Here is a 23,712-nt window from a genome sequence, read left to right on the forward strand (position 1 = left end):
TTTGATGAGGTATATTGTTAGCAATGGAGCTGTTAGACCCTTTTGGTAACAATCCTTTTTTCCCTACTTATGTGAATTAGGTACCCATACAAATATAGATTAAGGATAGTGCCTGATAGAAAGTACTATCCAATAAATGGGAGGGAACGGATTTTTAGTAATGTGGAGTATCAGTTTCTTTGCTAGTAGTATATCATATCAGGTCGACCTTCCCGTGGCTCCCCTGGAAAATATTCATCACAACGGGCTAACTGGCCTTTTCATTCTTACCTGTCATCCTTTACTGGTGTTTCGCCAGTGTATACAGTTAGCGCGGGTAGGGTTACCATTCATTATTATCCATTAAAAAAAAGTACACTCTAATTATCCAACAATGACAATATATTTTATGAAGATTGCTAAATGTTAACATAGCATGATTGCTTCCTAATAGATAGCTAGATAGGCCAAATAATTTTTTCTACAAAAAGCGCTATTTGCGATCTAGTGGCAAAAGACATTGACAATTTATGATAATAATTTAAAATCTTAAATTATTTTACAGAGGTATTACCATTATTCGCTCCTTTATTGGATTAATAATACAAAAAAAATGTCGAAAATTGACTACAAATATAGTGCAATTTCGGATTATCATTATTATTTGTTTTTTAAGGAATTGTCTGTCGGTTGTTTTTTTAAGGAAATGTCTTGACTATCCGTTTACCACTCATAAAAAATTATTGGTACCTTCCATCAAAGGCACAAGATGTCACTATTTATAAAATAAAGTAGTCAAATCTATTACACCGGAATAGTGCAGTAACAATAACAATGTTTTTAATATGGGATATCCATATAACAATGTATTTAATATTGAAAATAGAGAATAATTGAAAGGATTATTTTTTATAAAAATTTTAGTAGTTTATATGACATAAAAATCATTTCATTTTAATCATCGATTTCATCTCCGATGAAGGTCACCTTTATAAGCGCGAAGCTTAAACAGGAATATGTTACCACAGAGGTTGCGATGCTATTTTGACGCCGAAATTGAAAGCCCGTAACTATTGTTTACACAAGTAGTTGGTTTATCAGTGGGTCATTATGTTAGCATATATATCAAATATAAAAACTGTGTATCTGCACTCATGATTTCACCATGAGATGCGCGTATTGCGTACTGCACAGACGCACAGTCAGTGACTTATATATTACAAACTTTGAATCCGATAGGACGTGTATTAAAATTTTAAAACTTTAAATGTGACTTTAGAATTTAAAATAACTTAGTGAAATTTTAAGTGAAAAATATCTATAAATTATTTATAATAATGGATGTACCAGCAAAGGGAAATATTTTAGGACGTAAGTAATATATATATTTTATATTTTAGGACGTAAGTAATATATATATTTTATATATATTAGTTTAATATTATTAGGTAAGCACATAATATTTTTGACGTGATTAAAATAATGAACATAATGGCAGTTTAATTTGCGTTTTATTTTGTAAATATTCTTGTTGAAATAATAACAGTCTAATAATTATATTAAATAAAATGAAATGAATTTATGTAGATACAAGTAGATTTAAGATACTTTATTATGGTCTTACTATTGAGGGTCGAATTTGAATAGTTCAAAGTATAAAAAATGGTAATACAACGCTACTGAATTGTGCGTATATGGAACTAGTGCTAACTAGGTTTTGTAAAAAAAGAAACAAAAAAATGATAAGTTTATGTTACAATTGAGGATTGAGGTTTTGAAAAATTAGACTAGGTATTAGATTATATAATTGTGACAAATAATATTGTAGTTGAAATGAATATAATGAATGATTGATCGTTAGTCTCAAGGACCAATATTTTAAATTTTTTTAGTAGTACATATATCGACAGGGAATTCATTCTCTCACGTTCGAACCTAAATGGTTACGTACAATGTAGTTTCAGAGAAATTTTCTCCCGCAAACGCTGAGGCTGTGGAATGAGCTCCCTGCCGACGTTTTCCTTAGAGATTACAATATGGGATTTTTCAGAAAGGGTATATTAAGGTTTCTTCAGGGTCGGCAATGCGAACATGACGTCCCTGATGTTGCAGGCATCTTTAGGTTACAATGACCGTTTACCATTAGACGGGCTGTATGATTGTTTGCCATCTTTGTGGTATAAAAAAAAATTGTGTTATTTACGAATATTAAATTCTCATAAATAATATGTAAAGCTAGATATTTTTCGGGTATTGGTAGTTCAATGACTTTCTACGTTTATATGGATCGGTGTTTAATTTTTAATACAAATCTATAGGGCCACGACTACTTGATAGGATGATTACTTATTATGATCTACGTTTTGTTACTGATAGATTTATCATCGATAAATCATAGTCATATTATGTTTTTTCGAGACAATTGTTCGGTTTCATAAATTGCAGTTAGTGGATTTCAACAGATATCTAGGTACATTACAATTAAATTTGCCTTAATATTATTTTTAATACGTTTCCTATTTATCTTCTATTAATTTTAATCAGCTTTAAGAATCAATCATCTTTTTTTTTATACAACTTAGAATGGCAAACAAGCTGACGGCCCACCTGATGGAAAGTGGTAACCGTCGCCTATAGAAGAACTTTTAAACTGCAAATATATTTTATGCATATCTATGTTACGCGATATCTGTATCTAATTGAACCGATTTTATTTATCTATTTAAGGACAACCAACAAAGTATATATTTATATCTAATTAAAGTATATGATAATATGGTTACATTATAAAATGTTGCCTAATTGAAAGGTCGCCACGACACGCGATTTTGATGATTATTATTGCAAACGATTCTGGTTATTCCCGTGTTGGTTCCATACTAATTGTAATATAGTCGAATCTATGTAAGTACTTACTACGAGGACTTTAAAACAGCCGCACCAATTTGGTTAATTCTTTTCTTGTTGAATTTGTAATTATTAAGACAAAGTAATAAATGAAAATGTTTTGGAAAATCTTACGGAAAAATGAAATGTGGGTTAAAAATTGTCCGCACAAAAATTGGGTGAGACAGAAGACAGTACAACAATACAATGAAATAAAATAACAATTAAATATATCCCATATTTAAATGTTATTTTATTTCATTGTATTATTATACTGTCAAGGGAAGATTTGGTGTCATTTTCTTCATGAATACTATAGTTATAGTAATTTATTATTCAATAATACGTACTAATTTAGTAACTTTTGTAGTGTGCGGGCATTGATCTCGCGGTCATTGGAAAGTAAGATACTGTGTTAAATTGCTTATATTATCAAATACGTCAAATGTTTAATATTATGGATATTAAAAATGTGACTATCAAAAAGTTAAATTCATAACCTTATGGTTATGGAGTTATTTATTTGTTTATTGTGTTAATCTATAAATTTATACTTAGAGATTAATACAATGGTTAAAATGATGACGTGACCATGGTCACCTTTATTTAAAAATTTTCGTCGAATTTGACCATAAGTACCGTGGCAACAGTCACGTAGCACGCGACACTGTGTTTGTATTCGATCGCTTTCGATCCCGGTCAACGTGAGTCATATTCAGATTGTAAAAGGATATATTATATGATTTAATTATTTTTGGACAGTATGTGATCACGTATACTTTATTATTTAGTTAAATGGAGGAATAATATAAATTTTATTAAAAAAGTAGCTGACCCCGTAAACGTTGTTTTACCACTTATTGCGAAATATAAAAATCGCGATTAAAATACAGGGGTTGATCGTAAAACGATGAAAATTTAAAGTTGTGTGTATTTTTCAATGCTAAATCATAATAAAATAAAAATGGAAAAATTTGTTAAAAAAATAAAAAAAAGTTTTTTGGGGAGGGTCACCCTTATCCTTACCATTGAGGGGTATGAAAAATAGATGTTGGCCGATTCTCAGACCTACCCAATATGCACACAAAATTTCATAAAAATCGGCAAAGCCGTTTCGGAGGAGTTTGGTAACAAACACCGTGACACGAGAATTTTATATAACTTTTTGTTTCATACGTGTGGATTTTAAAAGTTGGAAACCTAATGAAATTATACTACTTTTAGAAGACGTGAAAAGCGCATCTAATTTAGTGCAGTATTTTTTGCGTGAAGCCGGGACAAATATACTGATAGACTGACATTGACAGAAAAAAAATCTTCTATTATTTTGGCTTCAATTGCTCCCCTCATATCATTTTTTCTTAAATATCTCCCATGTATAGACGTAGTTACAATTTTATAAGTAAAAGTAAGATACGATGGGAAAATCGCTAACAACAATGTAGACTCTCGTAATCATTATAAGGAAAGACATTTCTTGATAGTCTATAGTTAGTCGGGGATGACGTCCCCCGAGATAGAGCGACGATGTCCAAAGAAGTAAGGAAAGAGTCGATGGATTCAAGTAGCGCGTTGCTTTGTGTTAGAACAAGAAAGATGATGATACATTTTTAGGGGTAACATGGGCGAAACAGTATACTTTGTTATGTCCATGGTACTGCTTATGTCTATAGGCGACCGTTACCACTTTCCATCAGGTGGGCCGTCAGCTTGTTTGCCTTTTTGAGTTGCATAAAATAGAAATCTCGTCACTATAAGAAAGTAAGTTTGTTTGTTACTGTTTGTTGGTGCCTTAATGACTTAATGAATCGTCATGGAATTTGGAATGCACGTAGTATTTGTGATGGAGAAGGACATTTATTTCGATCAATCGACATATTTCTGTCACGTGGACGAAGTTCTGAATAATAACAAGTACATTATAATAACGATTTTACTGTCTAATTGTTCGAACTCGGTAGATAAAAAAGTACGTCAAATTTGACGCCTAACTTTATCTATAACTTATAAATCAGTGGAACAGACTTCTTTTAAAAATACGGGGTATTGCATACTTACGGTAATTTTTTTGCGTAATTTGGATTGACGAATGAACTCCTGGTCCTCTGACTGACTGATGACCCTCTTGTTTGAAAGTGATTTTTTTCAATCGACTTTTCGAAAAAAGTAAAGTTTAGACTCCATTTTGAAGTCAGTTAAAATTGTTGTTGCGATTGAAAATTATGATTGCATGTCGAGTAATTTGCGTTGGCATCACTGCAAGTCATGTGCAAAAGCCCTAAGTCCATTAAAGTGCCAGAAGTTACTGGTATCATATTAAATATATAAACTTATCTAATGTTTAACAAACATACGTAACGCATGCGTAAACGTGCCTGTAGTAGATATTACTTATACCTATTACAGGACGAAGTATATATGACCATATGAGATAATTAATATAGGTAGCTATAAGTAATACAGGTATTTATATCCGATTGCAGGAAGCGTATTTATAATGAATACCTATTATATTGAAAAATAAGTATACACCATTATAATTAACATAACCCATTTCTTAAAATTTAACGGTCGAGATATGGGTAGCAGCGTCCCTTTTAAAACATCATCAAAACCTAACTGGTCCCAATTTGCCTGCCAAGCGTGGCAACTATTGGAAAATCCCCTTTTATGGGGGATGCTTATGTTCAGCAGTAAACAGTTAACAGCTGTAATGGTGATGTTCCAAAATATATAACTCTGTTATTTATAAACTGTTTTGGAAAATTCTATTTTTGTCTAAAAGGATATAATGTTAGCGCGCGCCGTCTTCCGGTTACGTTTAGTGTCCCGCCAGTAAGAACTAACCTACTTCAGCAGTCGACCTCCTCGCAGTTCTCCCTGGAAACTATCATGGTTAATTCCTGATGAATTCATCATGATGGGCTAACTGGCCTGTTTTCATTCTCATCTATCACCCTTCACTGGTGCTCCGCCAGCGTATCTCGTCAGCGCAGGCGGGGATACCATACCATTTTCACCCATCAAAAAAAAACCTACTTCAGCACGCTCCCTTAACACACGCAGTACGGTTATTAAATAATATAAATATCATTGATATATTTAGTAGTAGCCTGACAAAGATATTAGAAGCGGCTCAGACATATCTAGAGTCGGGTTAAATACATTTATTATAACTTTGTATGTTAGCACACTAGATTTATAACACTGATTTGGCTTTTGCTGTTATAATGTTATAAATGAATTATTATTTAAATTGATTATTTTAAATGAATAAATAAATAAATAATTTCAGATTTATTAAAATCGGTTCGGTAGTGTAGTCTAAACCAAAATAATTGGTTTCGCTACCATTAAAGTCTTTGTTTTTTGTATGAAGTGTTTTTTCTTTGTGGTTGAAACACGAGTGAGACAGAGATACTCAAATTGACAACTTTTGTGCAGTCTCAATCTGATAAATTGAATAGAGGAGTTATTCGTAAATTTTAGAACCTTTTTCCATTGTTTCTGCCTACCTTAATGAAAGACAAGTGTTATAGATATGAATGAATTTGAAGATGATTTAAATTTTAATTTGAATGTAAGTTTTAAAACACGAAGCAATCGAAGCCAATAATAATTTAGATTCAGTTGAATATTATTTGTTAGTGTCATTTGTGGGTCTTTAGTGATAAGTAGGTATCATGATAAGTGCGCGTTAGCAACGTCGCATTATCATATTTGTATAATAATATAAATCAATTGTTTTTTTTTATTTCAATCCAATTAACGGACCTCCGTAATTGAATATGAAAGGAAATATTAATAAATTAACATCTTTGATTGCTCTATAAGTGATTTTTTTTTAAACTAGGATATTACCTACTAGAAAACTATATACAATGTTTTTTTTTTAAATGGGTGAAAATAAAATAATGTCCCTGCCTGCGCTATCGATATACACTTGTGGAGTACCAGTGTGAGTTGATAGGTGAGGATGAAATAGATCAGTTAGTTCGTCCAAGTCTTCAGGGGGGACAGCGTGGAGGTCTACCTGATACGGTATATTGCTAGCAATAAGGCAGTAACATCGCTTTACTAATAATTACGTTCCCCTCTATAGACAACGTAAGGGGGATCGTTGATTCGCTTGGCATTTTAATTTCAGGTTGATGAAAAATAAGACAAACAGGGCGATGACCATCATGTGGGAAGTAGTATTCAAATGACATGCTTATAAAAGTACCATAAGCGTTAGCCCATATGCAAATATCTAGAATTCACTGACTGCAAAGCTACTTGGAACAATACCAACTCTCTTAACACTAGTCAATACCAGAAAACAAAAGAATGAAAGATAAATTTACCTATAAAAAATGTAAATTGTGACGATTAGCAGTATATAAGTATTATACGATTAACTATAATGTAATCAATTATGTATAAATTAAAATTTGCCTAATTCCTTTGTTTGAAAATTTTCACAATTTTGAACACCTCTCTACCCGTTGACATTGATGCTTTTTTCCACTTTGAGTTTTGAGAACTCTTTTGGAATTAAGCTCGTCTTTGTACATTTGATTACTTCTGTCATATTTTTATATATAATTAGTGTGTACAATAAAGTATTAAATAAATAAATAAATAACTATTGTGTAGTGTATATAACTATTATCTGTCTAGGGGAGGGGGATTGTTAGTAATGGAGGTCTAACATCTCCATTGTTAGTCATATATCATATCATGTCGACCTTGTTTCCCTGGAAATTATATTTTACTTAGTTAATGTGTGATTAAAACAATACTTTAAAAACAAATACTCATTGTCAATGTCATTCCTAAACTTTATACCAAAATTCGTGATAATAAATTATCTTAGGTCATAACACATTGGGAATTGTCATAATATTTACATAACCATCTTGTGTATTAGTTATTATTTTATATAATACTAGTTTTTTCCGGTGACTTCGTCCTCACATGCGGGATAAAAAGTAGCCTAGGTGATTTATTGGGCCGTAAAAGCACTAAAGGTAACAAATAAACAGTAACATTTCGTGACTTTTACATTTAATATATATAATGTATAGGTATAGGTATAAATAAATTATTAGCTGCCCGGCTGTGCTTTCCATGGGTGTACTAATAAAGAAAATGGGACCAAATTTTTCCTCTCACTCACTAAATTACTTTTTTAATTTGCAGAATTTTAACTTTAATTTTAACCCAAAATTTTTCACATTCCATATGAGTTTTTAAACATATCCTTTCATACAAATCATTTTACCAGAGGAAAAATTTCTAAAAAAGTCGTTTACTTAGGCACCTCTGCCCCATTTGTGTTCCGTGAAGTAATTGTGTTCTTCAAACCAAAACACAGCCTGCATGGCTGTGTTTTGGTTTGAAGGGTGGAATAATACAGTGAATTTACGAGGTACAGAGGAATAACACCCTAGTCCTCAGGAATGGAACAATCAATGCATGGGGGGTATCGTGGGTGAAACAGTAAATTCTGCTATGTCTATGGTACTGCTTATGTCTATAGGCGACGGTTACCGCTTTCCATCAGGTGAGTCGGCAACTTGTTTGGCATTCTAAGTTGCATAAAAAAAACATTGTCCTAACAATCATAAACACAAAAAAAAGAATTAGTCAAATAGATGCAGCCATTTTGGAGTGATACGCTCACGTATATTCGGCAATTGATTTATTTATATAGATTAGCACCACGTAAATAATAACCATTAGTACTGGGGGAAAGGGATTGTTAGCAATGGAGTTTGACAGCCCCATTGCTAGCAATATACCTTATTAGGTCGACCTCCACGTGGTTCCCCTTGGAAACCATCGTAAACAATTCTTGTTAAATTCATCACGATGGGCTAACTGACCTGTAACTAGATACATCCTGATGTGGTATTACACACATTGAATAGTTAATCAATAAATTAAGATTGTGTTCCACAAAAAAACTGATTTCAGTTGCGGCAAATCCAGTTATTTTAATTTAAAAACTAAACTGCTGAACTGATTTTGCTAAAATTTCTCAGAACTAATCTGTAAGTATATCCTTTCAGATTAATAAAAGAATTTTTTAAATCGGCTGTTAACTGACGGAGTTATGGGGTAACAAATATAAAAAAATACAACCGCTGAATATAAGCTTCCCTCTTGGGGGATTTTCCCAATAGTTGCTACGCTTGACATGCGTATTGGCAACCGTAGTTAGGCTTTGGAGATGTTTTAAGAATAACGCTGCTGTCCATCCCTCGCTCTCCCTTAGTCGCCTCTTATAACACCCACAGGAAAGGACAGACAGACAGACAGTGGTTCATCCACAATCCCTTACAGGGTTATAGGTGCGGATCGCGGATTAAAACTCTCTACCCGAGCCTCAACTGCGCAAGCTGCCGCCTGCGCGTCACTAAGTTTAAGCCCATAGGGCCAAGCCGACGCTATTATAAATAGCGCATGCCAGGATCGACATGGCGTTACGTTCACGAGTATATACTCTTAATGAATGCTAAGTAACCTTCACAATAGCGCAAATAATATAATACAATGGCAACCGTTAACTATTATGATTAATTAAAAAAAAGGTACGTATTAAGTACCTCTGTCCCATTCGTGTTTCAACCGTGAAGCAGTTGTGTTTGAATGGCTGTGTTTCGGTTTGAAGGATGGGATATGGTGTGAATTTACAGGGTACAGAGGAATAACATCTGAGTCCTCAGGAATGGCAACGCATGGGGGTATCATGGGTGAAACAGTATAGTCTGCTATGTCCATGGTACTGCTCATGTCTATAGGCGACGGTTACCACTTTCCATCAGGTGGGCCGTCAGCTTGTTTGTCATTCTAAGTTGCATAAAAAAAAAAAAAAAAAAAAAAAAAGTTAAAGCACGTAAGTCTAATTGGTTCAGTTTAGGTTACAAGGATAAGAAAGACAAAATACTATGTTCACAGATTACATGCCGGCCCGGTACATCCTTGCTATCCTTGGTTCTATTGGCATGGCCATTGTCTACGGTCTAAAGGTAAACCTGTCCGTGGCCATGGTGGGCATGGTGAACAACAGCGCCATCAAGAACATCATAGCAGCCAGTGGTGGTAGTCATAATCAAACAAACTATAATGCCGAAGTGGGTGACGTTGAGTGTGAGGGTAGTAACTCTGAAGGAAAGGCCACAATGGTGAGTTGAAGTGAATTTTTAAAGACCTTTTAAAAGAGGTTGATATTTTTTTTATTTTTTATTATGAGAGTCTGGAGTCTGAACTAGGTCGAAACCTGTACAGATCTCTAGGCTCTCTTCGGAGTTTTACAATATATTACTGAACATCTATATTATTATATTAATACAAGTGTGTGTGTGTGTGTGTGTGTGTGTGTGTGTGTGTGTGTGTGTGTGTGTGTGTGTGTGTGTGTGTGTGTGTGTGTGTGTGTGTGTGTTTTTTTTGTGTGTGTGCGATATTGTTATTGTTTTTTTTTATGCAATTTAGAATGACAAACAAGATGGCGGTCTACCTGATGAAAAATAGCAACCGTCACCTATAGATACACGAGCAGCATCTTGCGTTGCTGTTCTTCAGAATTTTCTGAATTTTATTATAAACCAATTTTGCTATCCTAGTAATTTATTGTTCGAGTAGTTATCTTATACTGCTGAGGTCTTATGTATATATATATATATTTTTTTTTTTATTTCTCCGATGATATATATATTTTCTAAATTGGCTAATCTGTTTGTAGCTTTGTTTAGATACTGAACCGCAGTTAGGCTTTGAAGATATTTTAAGAGGGACACTGCTGCTCATCCCTGGACCTTTAAGTTCCTTTAGTTACTATTTACGATATCCAAGGGGAAAATTAATTAATTAATTACGTATTTTAAGAGTAAAATTACATCTTGTAAATCAAGTTTTATCAAATATAGGAAGTATTTTATTATTGTTTGCATAAAACGTTAACACACTACTTAATATATGAGTACACTTTATATGAATTGATCGATCATAAATTTTAAGTAATCCTTGTACTTGTAGTTTGAGCAATATTGTATTTTATAACGTGATGTACTGTAGGTATCTACATAATTTCGAGTCATAATTTGCAACAATAATAAAACCCATTTAACTGCACCAATTTATTTTTGAATGAGGTCGACGCGACCTAATTCAAAAATACTTTGAGTCAAATTAATTTATAAGCACATATCCAATTTTATTATCACACCGAAACAATAATATTTGTAAACTGATTACGCAGACAAAAAAGCAAAAGAATTCTATAACGTCAAAATATGTGAATGACGCGAGATCCGGCACGGACGGATAGGATTTTAGAAAATAAAATAGAGCCCATGTTACTTTTTGATAATGTAACTTTCTATCGGTGAAAGAAGTTTTAAAATCAGTTATACAGCTGATCGGTTATTTTATATGCAATTTTTTAGATTGATATAACTTTTTTATTTATGTACCGATTGAAATAAAATAAACACTAAATGTTGAGTAGAATAATGCGGAAAACATTAGTAAAAACCGCATTCAAATTGGTTAAGCCGTTTCTGAGATTAGCATGCACAAACGTACAGGTAAATAGACATGCAGACAGACTAAAATTCTAAAAATCATTGATTTTGGTTCTAATGCATTGTATTCTATTATAAAGCCCCTCTATTATAGTTTTTCTTACATATCTTCCATGTACAGACAGCGACCAGTTACGATTTTATTATATATATTGATGGCAACCATTTTATTGGCTTTGAACTCATCTGTAGGCCTTAATAATGAAGAAAGTCTTATGGCACCTACTAAAGAGATAATACGATGGTTAACCACCAATGCCTCCTAACTGACATTTATATCGCGGGAAAGGGAATGTCAGTGATGGGGTCTAGTAGCTCCATTGCTAGTCGACTTTCACGCGGTTCTCTCTGGAAACTATCGTGTTCAGTACCAAGCGATGGACTAACTGTTTACCTTGCATATCGCCTTTTTGTCCTCATCTATCAATTCTCACTAGTACTCCGCCAGTGTAAACCATCAGTGCAGGCGAGTTTACCTTTTTTATTTTCACCCATCAAAATTTTTTTAATATTTATAAATAAGTACTTTATTATTTAATTATCTCCTTTTCTATGTATTGTGTGTGTAAACTTTTGTTTGTTTTAAGAGATATTTATTATATTTACGTCTATTCTTCATACAAATATAATTAGTATGGTAGAACTGTAATTATAAGGATATAAGGAAGTATAAACCTGTAGTTCATAGGAAAAGCAACGTACAATATACTCTGTAATATACATGGTATGTCTTCGGAAGACTGTTACCACTTTCCATCAAGTATGTTGGGGATGACATACAGGCTGAACCTCATTGGGACAGAATATTTTTATATTTATTTCACCTTAAGATAACTTTTAAATGTAACGAGTATTTACAGAAATAAGGCGATGAACGTAATTTGATTGAAAACTTGCACATGGATAGGATATATCCGAACTTAAAATATATGATACTTTGTGAAAAAATTCATGCAGGCAGAATTGCGAAAAAAGCTAGTTATAAAGAAATAAAATTTATTTTAATTCTTTCAACCGACATCAAAAAAGAAGGTTCTCAATTAGTTTGTTATTTTTTATGTTTATTACTCCGTCATTTATAAACCGATTTAGAAAATTCTTTTTTTTTCAGATTGGTGCCATAGATATTTTATCAAAATTAGTTTAGTACTTCAGATTTTAAATCAAAATAACTGGTTTAGCCCCGAGTGTACTCCGTGTTTATATTTTGTGCAATTTGTGCATCTTAAATTATTTTATCAATATACATTTGTTTTACGTTTTGTAGCATTTGCATAATTTATTTCAGGAGTTAGATGGTCCATTCATATGGTTGCCTGGAGTTCAAGGCATCGTGCTCAGTTGTTACTTCTGGGGATATTTCGTATCACAGTTGCCAGGTGAGAAATTGGCATTATTGTAAATGAGAAATTGAGTTTATATTTTACCTGAAGGCATTTTGTCGAATAATTATCATTAAATATGGCGTACATGTTGTATTTGATATAATAACATGTGGTCTGCTCACCCCCCCCATTTTAATATACCTATGACTCTTACCGTTATCTTCGGGAAACATGTTTTTTATTTCCTTTGAAATTTAAGTTGTATAATTTAGAAAACTATTTGTTGTAGGTGGTCGGATAGCGGAGTTATTCTCAGCTAAATGGGTGATGTTTTTTAGCGTGACGATCAACGTAGTATGTACTCTACTGACCCCCGTGATGGCGCAGGCGCACTACGCTGCCGTGGTCGTGATGCGGGTTGGCGAAGGAATTGGTGGTGTAAGTATTCTTTTCTAAAGAAACTCCTTAATTCAGCAAACAATATATCCTTAAATTATTACATTTTCATATCTTGCAAGAAGAAAATCTTTTATACGACTTAAATAGTAAACAAGTTCACGGTTGTGAATCACGTAGACGGAAAGTGGTCACCATATTTTATAGACATGAATAGCATCAGGGATAAACAATACAGAATACAGTGTCATGCCATTACTACAGCTATTGAACCTGCCTCCATCGTAGAGGCAGATTAAATAGTTTCCAAGATGACAGCCTCTCTCATGTCGAATGGTCTAAAGAAAAATTGTACTTCACTACCTTTTCCTAATTATACTGCCCTGTTAAAACTATTAATAATGGACCAAAAGACAACAAAATATCTAAAATACTACAATCAGAATGTTGATAATTCTTCATAATAAAATAAGGGAAATCTATATAGTATATTATATTTTATTTAGATTGAGAGTAACAGTAAAAGGTAATCTAGCAACGCGTGAGCTCCACAGACAATCATAGCACATAAAACCTAGTTAAACACCCCCTATAGGGGGGAAAGGGATTGTTAGTAATGGAGATTGAGAATCCCATTGCTAGCAATATACCCAATCAGGTCGACCTCCTCGCGGTTCCCCCTGGATACTATCATGGTTAATTCCTGATGAATTCATCATGATGGGCTAACTGGCCTGTTTTCATTCTCATCTATCACCCTTCACTGGTGCTCCGCCAGCGTATCCCGTTAGCGCAGATGGGGTTACCATATCATTTTCATCTATCAAAAAAAAAAAAAACACCCCCTATAATTATTTTCAGGGTGTAACATTTCCTGCGATGCACGTACTGTTGTCTAAATGGGCACCACCAGCCGAGCGCAGCGTCATGTCGGCTTTGGTTTACGCGGGAACCTCTCTTGGCACCGTCATATCCATACTTACGGCTGGAGTGTTGACCGCCAACGTTGGTAAGCTCATGAAAAATGATGCTGTAGCCTGACTTTACGCTTAAAAAGCATTAGGCTTTTTACAACTATTTGAAGAGTGTATAAAAATTAACAAGATGCAAAAATGTCTATTTAAAATAACGGGTAACCATTTTTAAAGAAATTAACAACTTTATCACATTTGTATGTTTTATTGATGAAAATTCTCACTACTATCAATTCAATTCAATTCAATTTATTGCATTCTACAATATTATTATGAAAGATGTTAATAATGGATAAAGTACATTGTAGACCCTGTCGGGCACAGCAATTAGAAGCGAGGAGGGCGACGATCCTTAAATTGTCATATAGATTTAAATAATTCAATTTCAATTTCATCAATTTAATTAAATTCGAATTAAATTCCAAATTAATTTATTTATTTTATTATTTTAACGATTTTTTTTATTTCCATATGTTTTATTTTATTTTAATGCAATTTAATGTAGTTGTTCATATTTTTATATCTTTTTAGTATCATTATCAATTTTAGTATTATTAATTAATAATTAATTATATATAAATTATATTTATATATTATGCGTTATTTTTTTATTAAAAAATTTTATCATTTAAATATTCATCTATATCGTAATAACATTTTTTAGCTAATAGTTGTTTTAATTGTGATATGAATACTTTATTGTTCTGTTCAACCAACCATATACTTCAAAAATTGTTTTTTGGAGAGAAAATATGGGGGAAAATCTTATAAATAACATTAAAAACAGGATGGGAGAGCGTTTTCTACGTGATGGGCGGTTTGTCATGTATCTGGTGTGTATTATGGATACTCTTGGTGCAAGACACGCCGCAGCAGCAATCGCTGATTAGCGCTGAGGAGCGGCAGATGATCGTCACCTCGCTCGGAGGGAAGGAAGGTGGTCATGCACAGAAGGTGTGTTTTGGTTATTTTTTATGTGCTAACAACACTAATGTGTGCTAATACCATGAATAACGGCGGGGGGGGGGGGGAAGGGAAGGATTGTCCGTAACGAGGACTACCAGTCCCATTGCTAGCAATATATCCTATTAGGTATCTCCACGTGGAGGGACCTTGAGGTCATCGTGCTGAATTCCAGGTGTATTCATCACAATGGGCTAATTGACCTGCCTTTTCATTCTCACCTATCATCCCTTACTGTCCCGCCAGCGTTATACGCTTTTTTGCATTAGTGTAGGCAGGTTACAATTCCATGATCATCCTTTAAAAAAAATGGCACAAATAGAATAGAACTGCCTGTATAAACTTTGTTAATATCTATACAACTGATTCGTTAGTATTTATTTCATTAGAGAAGTTTAAGATGTAAAATCTGATACATAGCAAAATTATAAATTACTCAATATCTTGCTGTATACGAACATTCTGCAACTACAATAGTTCTACCTTTTACTATCACCAAATGATTATCAAACTAATGATGTTATGGGAGTGGGTGCTGCGTGTAGGTCGCTGTGACGATTCCCTAATGAGTTAAATAATGCAAACATTTAAAGATGGTACGACTAAAAGTAACGAGCAATTAGAATCGTTAGCTGTATTTGTTATCAAAAGTTATTTTAAAGGAATTTTGGCTTCCTAATAGCCTTCATATCATCATCAATATTGCATTCTTATTTTGATTATTCTCCTTTTAATTTTTCTGTCATTATAAGGGATAATAACTTTCAATGTCTTATTTACGAATCGAAACGTGCATCAATGCCTGCATTTTGTCACGCTGCGTGACATGAATTCGTGATGTGAATTTAAACTAGGTACGTAGGTTTCACATTCTATGATGCCCATGGTATTCCTATAACTTTTTTGGAGACTAACATGCTATAGCTCTATATTTATAGGTACTTTGTAATTTAACTGTCATATCTCATCTTTCAAGCCTAAGTATACTGGGTTTAAATTAATTATATTATAGACTTTATGGATATAGAATACATTTATCGGATATTATCCTTGACTTCTAATGATGAATTCATTTCTACAGAAGTTACCAGTACCGTGGCGTGCCGTCCTCAAATCCCCTGCCTTCCTCAGCATCTTAGTAGCTCATGCGTGCTCCAATTGGGGCTGGTACATGTTGCTGATCGAGCTGCCCTTCTATATGCAGCAAGTTCTGAAGTTTAATATGACTGAGGTAAGTCAGTTAATCAACAATATTTATAAGACATCATTAGTCCTGGCATAGAATAGGTCACTGCATTCTTTTCCGTGGGTATCGTAAAATGGGCATCAGCGTCGCTCTTAAAACATCACCAAAAGCTAAACTATGGTTACCCCCTTATTGGGGAAGCTATGTCCAGCAGTGGACAGTTCACGGCTGATACAAATTTTTAACACAATAAAAACTGATTGTCAATTTTAATTTTTTTTTATGATACTTAGATACGCAAAAAAGCTAAACAACAACAAACAAGCCCACAGCATCTTGGACATAATCAAATTTTGGAAACGAAATTTTCTAAATTTACTCGAGCCTGGGTGTTTTGTATTGTGCTCGCAGACATTCATTACCTGAATCCTCATAACATAGCGTAGGCATCCTAACTCGAGGACCCTGCTATTGGTGTGATTGTTGGCAGTTTAAAAAAATACGCTGTGATGCCTACAGTGTCATGTGATGTCATGTATCGACATTCTTCAGGACTTATTCCCAAGATAGTCTTGCAAAAATCAATATTTTGTTTAATGCAGTGTATGAATATTTTTACCAGACTGCAAAGAAGTAGCGAAATAATTAAACATCTGCACTGATTTTCGATTCATTACTGGATACCATAAGATACCTTTAAAGTTTTATGTAAAAAATTATAAAATTGAATGTTCAATAGAAAGTGATTTATTTTGATACAGAATGCAGTAACTACATCTCTTCCTTTCCTCTCGCTGTGGATCTTCAGCATGTGCTTAAGTCGCACGCTAGATTGGTTGACCAGCAAGTCATACATCACGACCACGATCGCTCGTAAAGTTGCCACTTTATTCGGTAAGTATATCAAATGTTTATACATTGCAATGTCTATAGATAATAAGTGCATTAATCTATGTATCTATACTTATAATAAATCTGTAGAGAGGTCAATTCTGTACATGAAATATATTTCCAAAATAACTATCAGTAGGTGATTAGTGATCGATACTAATGCCAAAAATGTAATCAGTAAAATTTTTGTCTGTCTGTCTGTATGTTCGTTATAAAAACAAAAACTACTCGACGGATTTTAACGAAACTTCATACTCCTGGACAGGTTATAGTATACTTTTCATCACGCTACGATCACTAGGAGCAGAGCAGTGAAGGGAAATGTTGGGAAAACGGGAGAAGTTACTCCATTTTTAAGCTTCCGTCGCGTGTGCACCCTTAATGGACACTTTTTAAAATGTAAAAATGTCCAACCGTGCGAACCCGGACGGGCCGCTAATAATATAATAAAATTGTTACTAGACGATGTCTATAGGTAGAAGGTATTTAAGAAAAAAATTGGGGTCCTTATAAGGCTATTAGAAGTCAGAATAATTTTTAGAATTTTTGTTTGTCTATATGTTTGTTTCGGGATCATGTAAAAGCTATTGCAGAAAATTGAATGCGATTTTTACATTTGTGTTGTTGGAAGTTTAACTTAAAAACTGATATATTTTATTTCGAATTTAGAAGTAGCTACTTACACAACCTACATACAAATTTACCTACAAATGCTAGTAAGGTAGTCAATAAGGCTATGTTACTTAAATTATACCTCATTTCACTTTCGGAACCTAAAACCGTCGCTTTTTTTAGGATCCTTATGTACTTAGGGTAATCGAGACGGTTAGAACTCAATGCGATTGTCTGCAAAATAGTCAATCACAACTTTCTATAAATATATTTTAATTATAAACCGTTTTTAAAGTTTCACGTTTCAAGTATTTAACTTTAAAGGAGCTTAGGGAACAACATCTGGTGTTTCAGGTGTCCATATAGGAAACAATTTACTATTTCCTATATATATATATATATATATATACTTTTTCCAATGAATGATTATAGAATGGTAACTCTCTCTAAGCTGTCGGTTTATGTTGGAAGGATACCAGTGAGAGATAATAGACGAGGATGAAGCTAGGTCGGTTCGCCTGTCGTGAAGTACTCATCGGTAAATAACAGCGACGTAATCTAGGGGAGTTTTTTTATGGGTGATAATGAAATAGTAACCCCACACACGCTATCGGTATACACCGGCGGAGACCAGTGAAGAATGATAGGTGAGGATGAAGCAGGTCAGTTAGCCCATCGTGACGAATTCAACAAGAATTGTTCACGATGGTTACCAGAGGCAATCACGTGGAGGTCGACCTAATAGGGCATATTGCTAGCAATGGGGCTATCAAACTCCATTACTAATAATCCCTTTCCCCCCATATATCTAGGGGAGTTCGCATGGCGGTCGATCTAACTGAATATATCCTATATTGCTAGAAATGACCATTTTTTCTCCTAGCTCCTATGCCCCGTTTTTGTTAGTAATATAAGGGAGAGACTCATATCCAGTAATGGGTTATTATTAGGGGGAAAAGGATTGTTAGTAACGAGGATTAGTAACCCTATTGCTAGCAATATACCTTATCAGGTCGACTTCCTCACGGTTCCCCCTGGAAACCATCATGATTGATTTATTAGTTAATTTGTTACGATGGGCCAATTAACCTGCTTCTTCTTCACTTATCATTTCTCGCTGGTGCCCCACCAGCGTATACCGTTAGCGCAGGCGGGGTAACCATTTCATTATCATCCATTAAAAAAAATATTATTATTATTATGATATTTACAGCGTCAGTGGTGCCGGCCGTGTGCCTGCTGGCGGTGTGCTACATCGGCTGCGCCCGCGCCGCCGCCGTCGCGCTAATGGCGATCGCGGTCACCTGCATCGGCGGCATGTTCTGCGGCTTCCTCTCCAACCACATCGACATCGCACCCAATTTCGCTGGTTAGTTAATTTAAAATAAATAAAAATAAAATAAAAATGTTCATTTGGGATCCTTAGCTTAATTTACAGTTTTCTTTTTATTTGGATCTTACAGTATTTAGTCTTGAAATTAAGTCATTGTGCTTAAGAATATAGTAAGTCCAACTAATCCAGAGTACCAGAAGAGCAGAAGACAAATTGAATTTACAGGGTACAAAGGCATAATATTATAATTCTCAGCAATGGCTACGCATGACGCATCTGTTGTCTATTTGCGACAGAAATCATTTTCCATCAGGTGGACCGTCAGCTTGTTTGTCGTAATTATAATAAAAAAATGGCTTAAGTTGCCGCAGGCTTCTGGATGGGACTCTAGTTATTAGGATTCAGACGCCCATGATCCGGTACTCCATCGGTACATGAGCAAATGTTTCTTTAGTCTCCATATTTTCTTTGCATAGTAGACGCTGTCAGTTATTGATAGAATGATTAGTTTCCTGATGTCTGTTTAACTAAACTGCACAAACAGTTAACGACCATAATCTCTAAGGGAGTAGGCAGAGGCAATCGTAGTGACCATAACACCAGTTTTTGACAAAAGAATTAGAATGGAATGTGACAAAAAGAGAGAATATCGCTGTCACTAGAACCCTTGTTTATACATGAAGAAAAAGATAAAAGAAGTTATCTTCTTTTATGAAAAAATACTTGAATTTTACTTTGTAAAGACTCGAACTTAAAAACCGTAATCTTTTTCGATGAAGTTATTCTTTAAGAAAACATACCTATAATTACTTTTACTCTCTCACACTAACGGCACAGATAATATAATACTATACTAGCTAACGGTGTAAGCAGGGGGAGAAAGGATTGTTAGTAATGGAGTATTATATTATTTGTGGTACCTAATGGGGACTAGCGGACCCATTGCTAGCAATATACTCTGTCAGGTTGACCTCCATGCGGTTCGCCCTGGAAACCATCGCCGGTCGTCATAATAAATTCGTCACGATTGGTCAATTAACGACTTACTTTCATCTCTTATTGGTGCTTCGGCAGCTTATACCAAAAGCATAGTCGGGGTTATCAATTCATTAAAAAAAACTTATTTTTTTTAATATTTAACTGTTTTTTTTACAGGCACTCTGATGGCTTTAACAAACACGATATCTACAATACCTGGCATTGTCGTGCCTATATTTGTGGGAGCATTAACTCAAAAGAATGTAAGTTGTGGTATCTATTTTTATTTTTCACTCCAGACAAATTCTTGCAGGTTTTGGTATGCCTGTTTGTTATTTTGGTTTTATGATGAATAACAAAAAAAAATGATCAACTTGAAAATTATAGTCTTATCTTTAAGGTTTTGCTGTCACAGGTTTTGTTTTTATCGAAAGTGTATATATTTATATCATTTCTAATACTCTTGTATTAGAACTAGTAGATTTGTTAAATCCTGAGGATTCCTTTAGCCGCACAGTATATTTTGTGATTTATAAATTTACCTCTTTTTAATAGACAAACATTTTTTTTCAGCAAACAATTTCATCATGGCGAATAATATTCTTCGTGACGATAGGGTTGTACATTGTCGAGATAGTGGTGTACACGTTATGGGGATCCGGTGAGGAGCAACCCTGGAATAAGATACCGGAGTCAAATGATAATATTGAGACTAAACCTTTAAATAACGACGAAAAAAAGAGTACCGTTTAATAGATATATTATAATTTAATATGTGTGTAATGAAAGTTTTTAATTTATTTATACACAGTGAAATTGGAGTTGGAGTTATCTATGCACAAAATATATTTTTTTATTACAAGCTCAAATTTATTATTAGCATCCTTTTATGAGAATGCTATGCTTATTAATAAACTAAAAATCAACTAAACTCAAGTAACTAAACATTTTCCCAACTCAACAGAAATATAGAAAAGGAATTAAATATTTCGAAGAATTTAGTATGGAATGCTCTAAATTTTTCGTCGTTAATTTTTACTGGTAGAAAACTCTTTTGTTATGTAATGTAATGTAAATTGGACTCTCTATTCCGCGCTTAGCCTCTCATTTGGGCGGTTGTGCGTATGAGTCGTGGCTAGTACAGCCAACCCAGCTCCGCCCAGAAGCACACAAGTTTCCTGGAATCTTCCCAGGCGTCACGGAGCGACCTAGAAAACTCTTTTGAAAGGAAGTTATTAATTTGAAATGTATTTTGTTATCAGTGTATTACCGTTGGTAAATTGCATTTAGATTATTCCGTCTGTTATAGGTAAGTAAGCTATTTACTTGTGACAAGAAATAGAAATTTTATGAATGTTTTTACTAAGAGTGTTCATAACGAAGTATGGCAACGTCGTAATTATTTGTCAATTTTTAAAAACAATTGAATATTTTTCAATATTTTTGATTGATTATCTGAAAAGTGCTAGCTAACTAAAAGGTTAATCATGCTACGATATTCTTATTTTAATAATTTGGATTTTTTGGTAAAAACATATTAGAGAAATTTCAAAACAAAATATGAAGTAGGCGCAATGTTTTTAGTGGCTGATTTATATGCAATATTTTATATATATTATTATATTTTATGATTAAAGTTTTTAGCTTACTAGCACTAGAGCACTTTGTTTTCTCTTTGTTTGGAATAATAGGTAATTTATTAATTAATTTATATTAATTATACAGTATATTACTTAAATAAATTTGTATAATCAATACCACTATCCTCTAATTACTAATTATAAAAACAAAACTACGGTTGTATAAACAGATATGGTATCTAATAGCATAAGAATTCCATTTGTAAGTTATATCAGCAGTTCCATTATTTCCTTTCTGTAAAAAACTGCTGACAGTGCAAAACAAATCTAAATTACCTTTTAAATAATCAATAAGAAAGATTGAAAATTATTTTTGGAAATTGAAAAATAATTGCGACGTTGCCACGCTTCGGTAATCAAAAGAGTTATGAATTCCTGTAAAGACTCATGAATCTCATAAAATATCTTTCAATGTGTCTGTACGTAATGACATAATGTTATTGTTGATATATATCGACCTGCATTGACATTAAAATATTGGAATACCTAATTGGCATTAGGTATTCCAATATTAGGTACCTAATTGGCATTAGGTATTCCAATAGGTATTGAGAACCATTCGGTGGTTGGTTTGCTCACTTTTATCATAAGAATAAATATTTATTTTAATTTTTATAAAAAAGGATGTTCGAGTTCTGTATTTGTACATTTATATATTTTTTGTACTTATTGTTAAGGGAAACCGAATTATTGACATATCACATAAATATTAAAAAATAAGTAGCTATTTCATATTTTAATTTTATGTCGGAAAGGAAACAGGTTGATAGATTTATTTAATTGGGTAGGTATTGCAAAATAATGATTTGTTATCTTTTATAATCGCGCCGTTTCCTTAAAGCGGCAAACAGTGGCCTGGTTAATTTCGTTTGAACAATTTAGAAATACATGTATGTAAAATGTATATAATTAATATTTATTTTAATTTTTATTACAAATAATAAACATCGAACGTGCAACAAAATAACTGACTTAATCAGATTCCATAATAAGTTTGTTTATTATATTATAATAAATTTATTTTTCGATTTTTTTCAAACAGAAAAATATTAAAATATGACATGCATAATTTGCAATAAAATGATCTATATTTATATGCCATAAATTTAATGTAGTCATACATTATTATAAGAAGTATTTTTTTTATTATAAGCAAATAAAACAGGAATAAAAACAAGTAAATATGTGTTTTAATCAGTCCTATAGCTGTTTAATTATATATAGTACATTGTTTATACAGTTAAAAATATGCTCACTTTTCAAGCCCCAGAATTAATTATGTATATCAGTGATTCTCAACCTTTTTTTTTGTTGCGGCACATATTTAACGATTTCAATATTTGGCGACACACAAAGAAAAAGATTAAAATTATTTACTTACTACAACACACTGCATAAATAGTTTATGACAAAAATTTTAAATATTTGCAAAATTTGGCGGCACACAAAAGTGCCGCGGCACAGTGGTTGAGAATCACTGATGTATATATTAGCCTTTAACTGTCTGCATTGCTGAACATGAGCTTCCTCCTTGAGGGATTTTGTCAGTAGTTGCCATGATTGGCAGGTGGATTGGCAACCGCAGTTTCACTTTAGTGATGTTTTAAGAGGGACGCTGCTGCTCATCTCTCGCCTTCCCTTAGTCGCCTCTTACAACACCCACAGGAAAAGAAGGGGTAGCCTATTCTATGCCGGAACCACACGACCAATTAAAGATTTATTGATTTACTAATAATTACCTATTTAGAAAAAAAACAGCCAGTAGTGAATATTCAATAGAACTTTATTAGATATGTTCTATATTGTAATCCTAACTATATCTCGCGGCTTCATTCTTCTCATGAATCATTACATAAAGTATCCTATATTCTAAGTTATTATATAACCTACTCGTGTACCAAATTTTATTCAAATTCATTCAATATTTACGTAAAAGAGTAACAAACATTCATCAATATATAATTACAAACTTTGTATGT

At 33.3% G+C, this 23,712-nt stretch overlaps 1 protein-coding gene across 2 annotated transcripts; it reads left to right on the top strand.

Annotated features, from left to right (window-relative positions):
* The first annotated feature begins 1,116 nt into the window (after window positions 1-1,116).
* LOC113510929 (sialin) lies at window positions 1,117-22,659 on the top strand. Of its 2 annotated transcripts, none has more exons than XM_052895178.1 (11): window positions 1,117-1,350; window positions 9,811-10,037; window positions 12,724-12,814; window positions 13,050-13,198; window positions 14,018-14,165; window positions 14,918-15,084; window positions 16,175-16,324; window positions 17,041-17,173; window positions 18,996-19,151; window positions 20,271-20,356; window positions 20,667-22,659. In XM_052895178.1, the coding sequence occupies exons 1-11, from the start codon at window positions 1,317-1,319 to the stop codon at window positions 20,844-20,846; spliced, it is 1,521 nt and encodes a 506-aa protein (XP_052751138.1). In that variant the 5' UTR covers window positions 1,117-1,316; the 3' UTR covers window positions 20,847-22,659. The 2 variants fall into 2 exon arrangements, with proteins under 2 accessions (XP_052751138.1, XP_052751139.1); XM_052895179.1 differs by lacking the exon at window positions 1,117-1,350 and adding an exon at window positions 1,377-1,382.
* Window positions 22,660-23,712: the final 1,053 nt, after the last annotated feature.

Source organism: Galleria mellonella, unplaced genomic scaffold, assembly GCF_026898425.1.
Source record: "Galleria mellonella isolate WM207_F2 unplaced genomic scaffold, CSIRO_AGI_GalMel_v1 utg266, whole genome shotgun sequence".
Taxonomy (NCBI): domain Eukaryota; kingdom Metazoa; phylum Arthropoda; class Insecta; order Lepidoptera; family Pyralidae; genus Galleria; species Galleria mellonella.

Bases quoted from the DNA above. Each gene is read 5' to 3' on its own strand.
- LOC113510929 (XM_052895178.1), top strand. From the start codon at position 1,317: ATGGATGTACCAGCAAAGGGAAATATTTTAGGAC. The intron at 14,166-14,917 runs GTAAGCTCATGA...CATTAAAAACAG, and splicing joins AGTGTTGACCGCCAACGTTG to GATGGGAGAGCGTTTTCTAC. The intron at 20,357-20,666 runs GTAAGTTGTGGT...ATTTTTTTTCAG, and splicing joins GAGCATTAACTCAAAAGAAT to CAAACAATTTCATCATGGCG.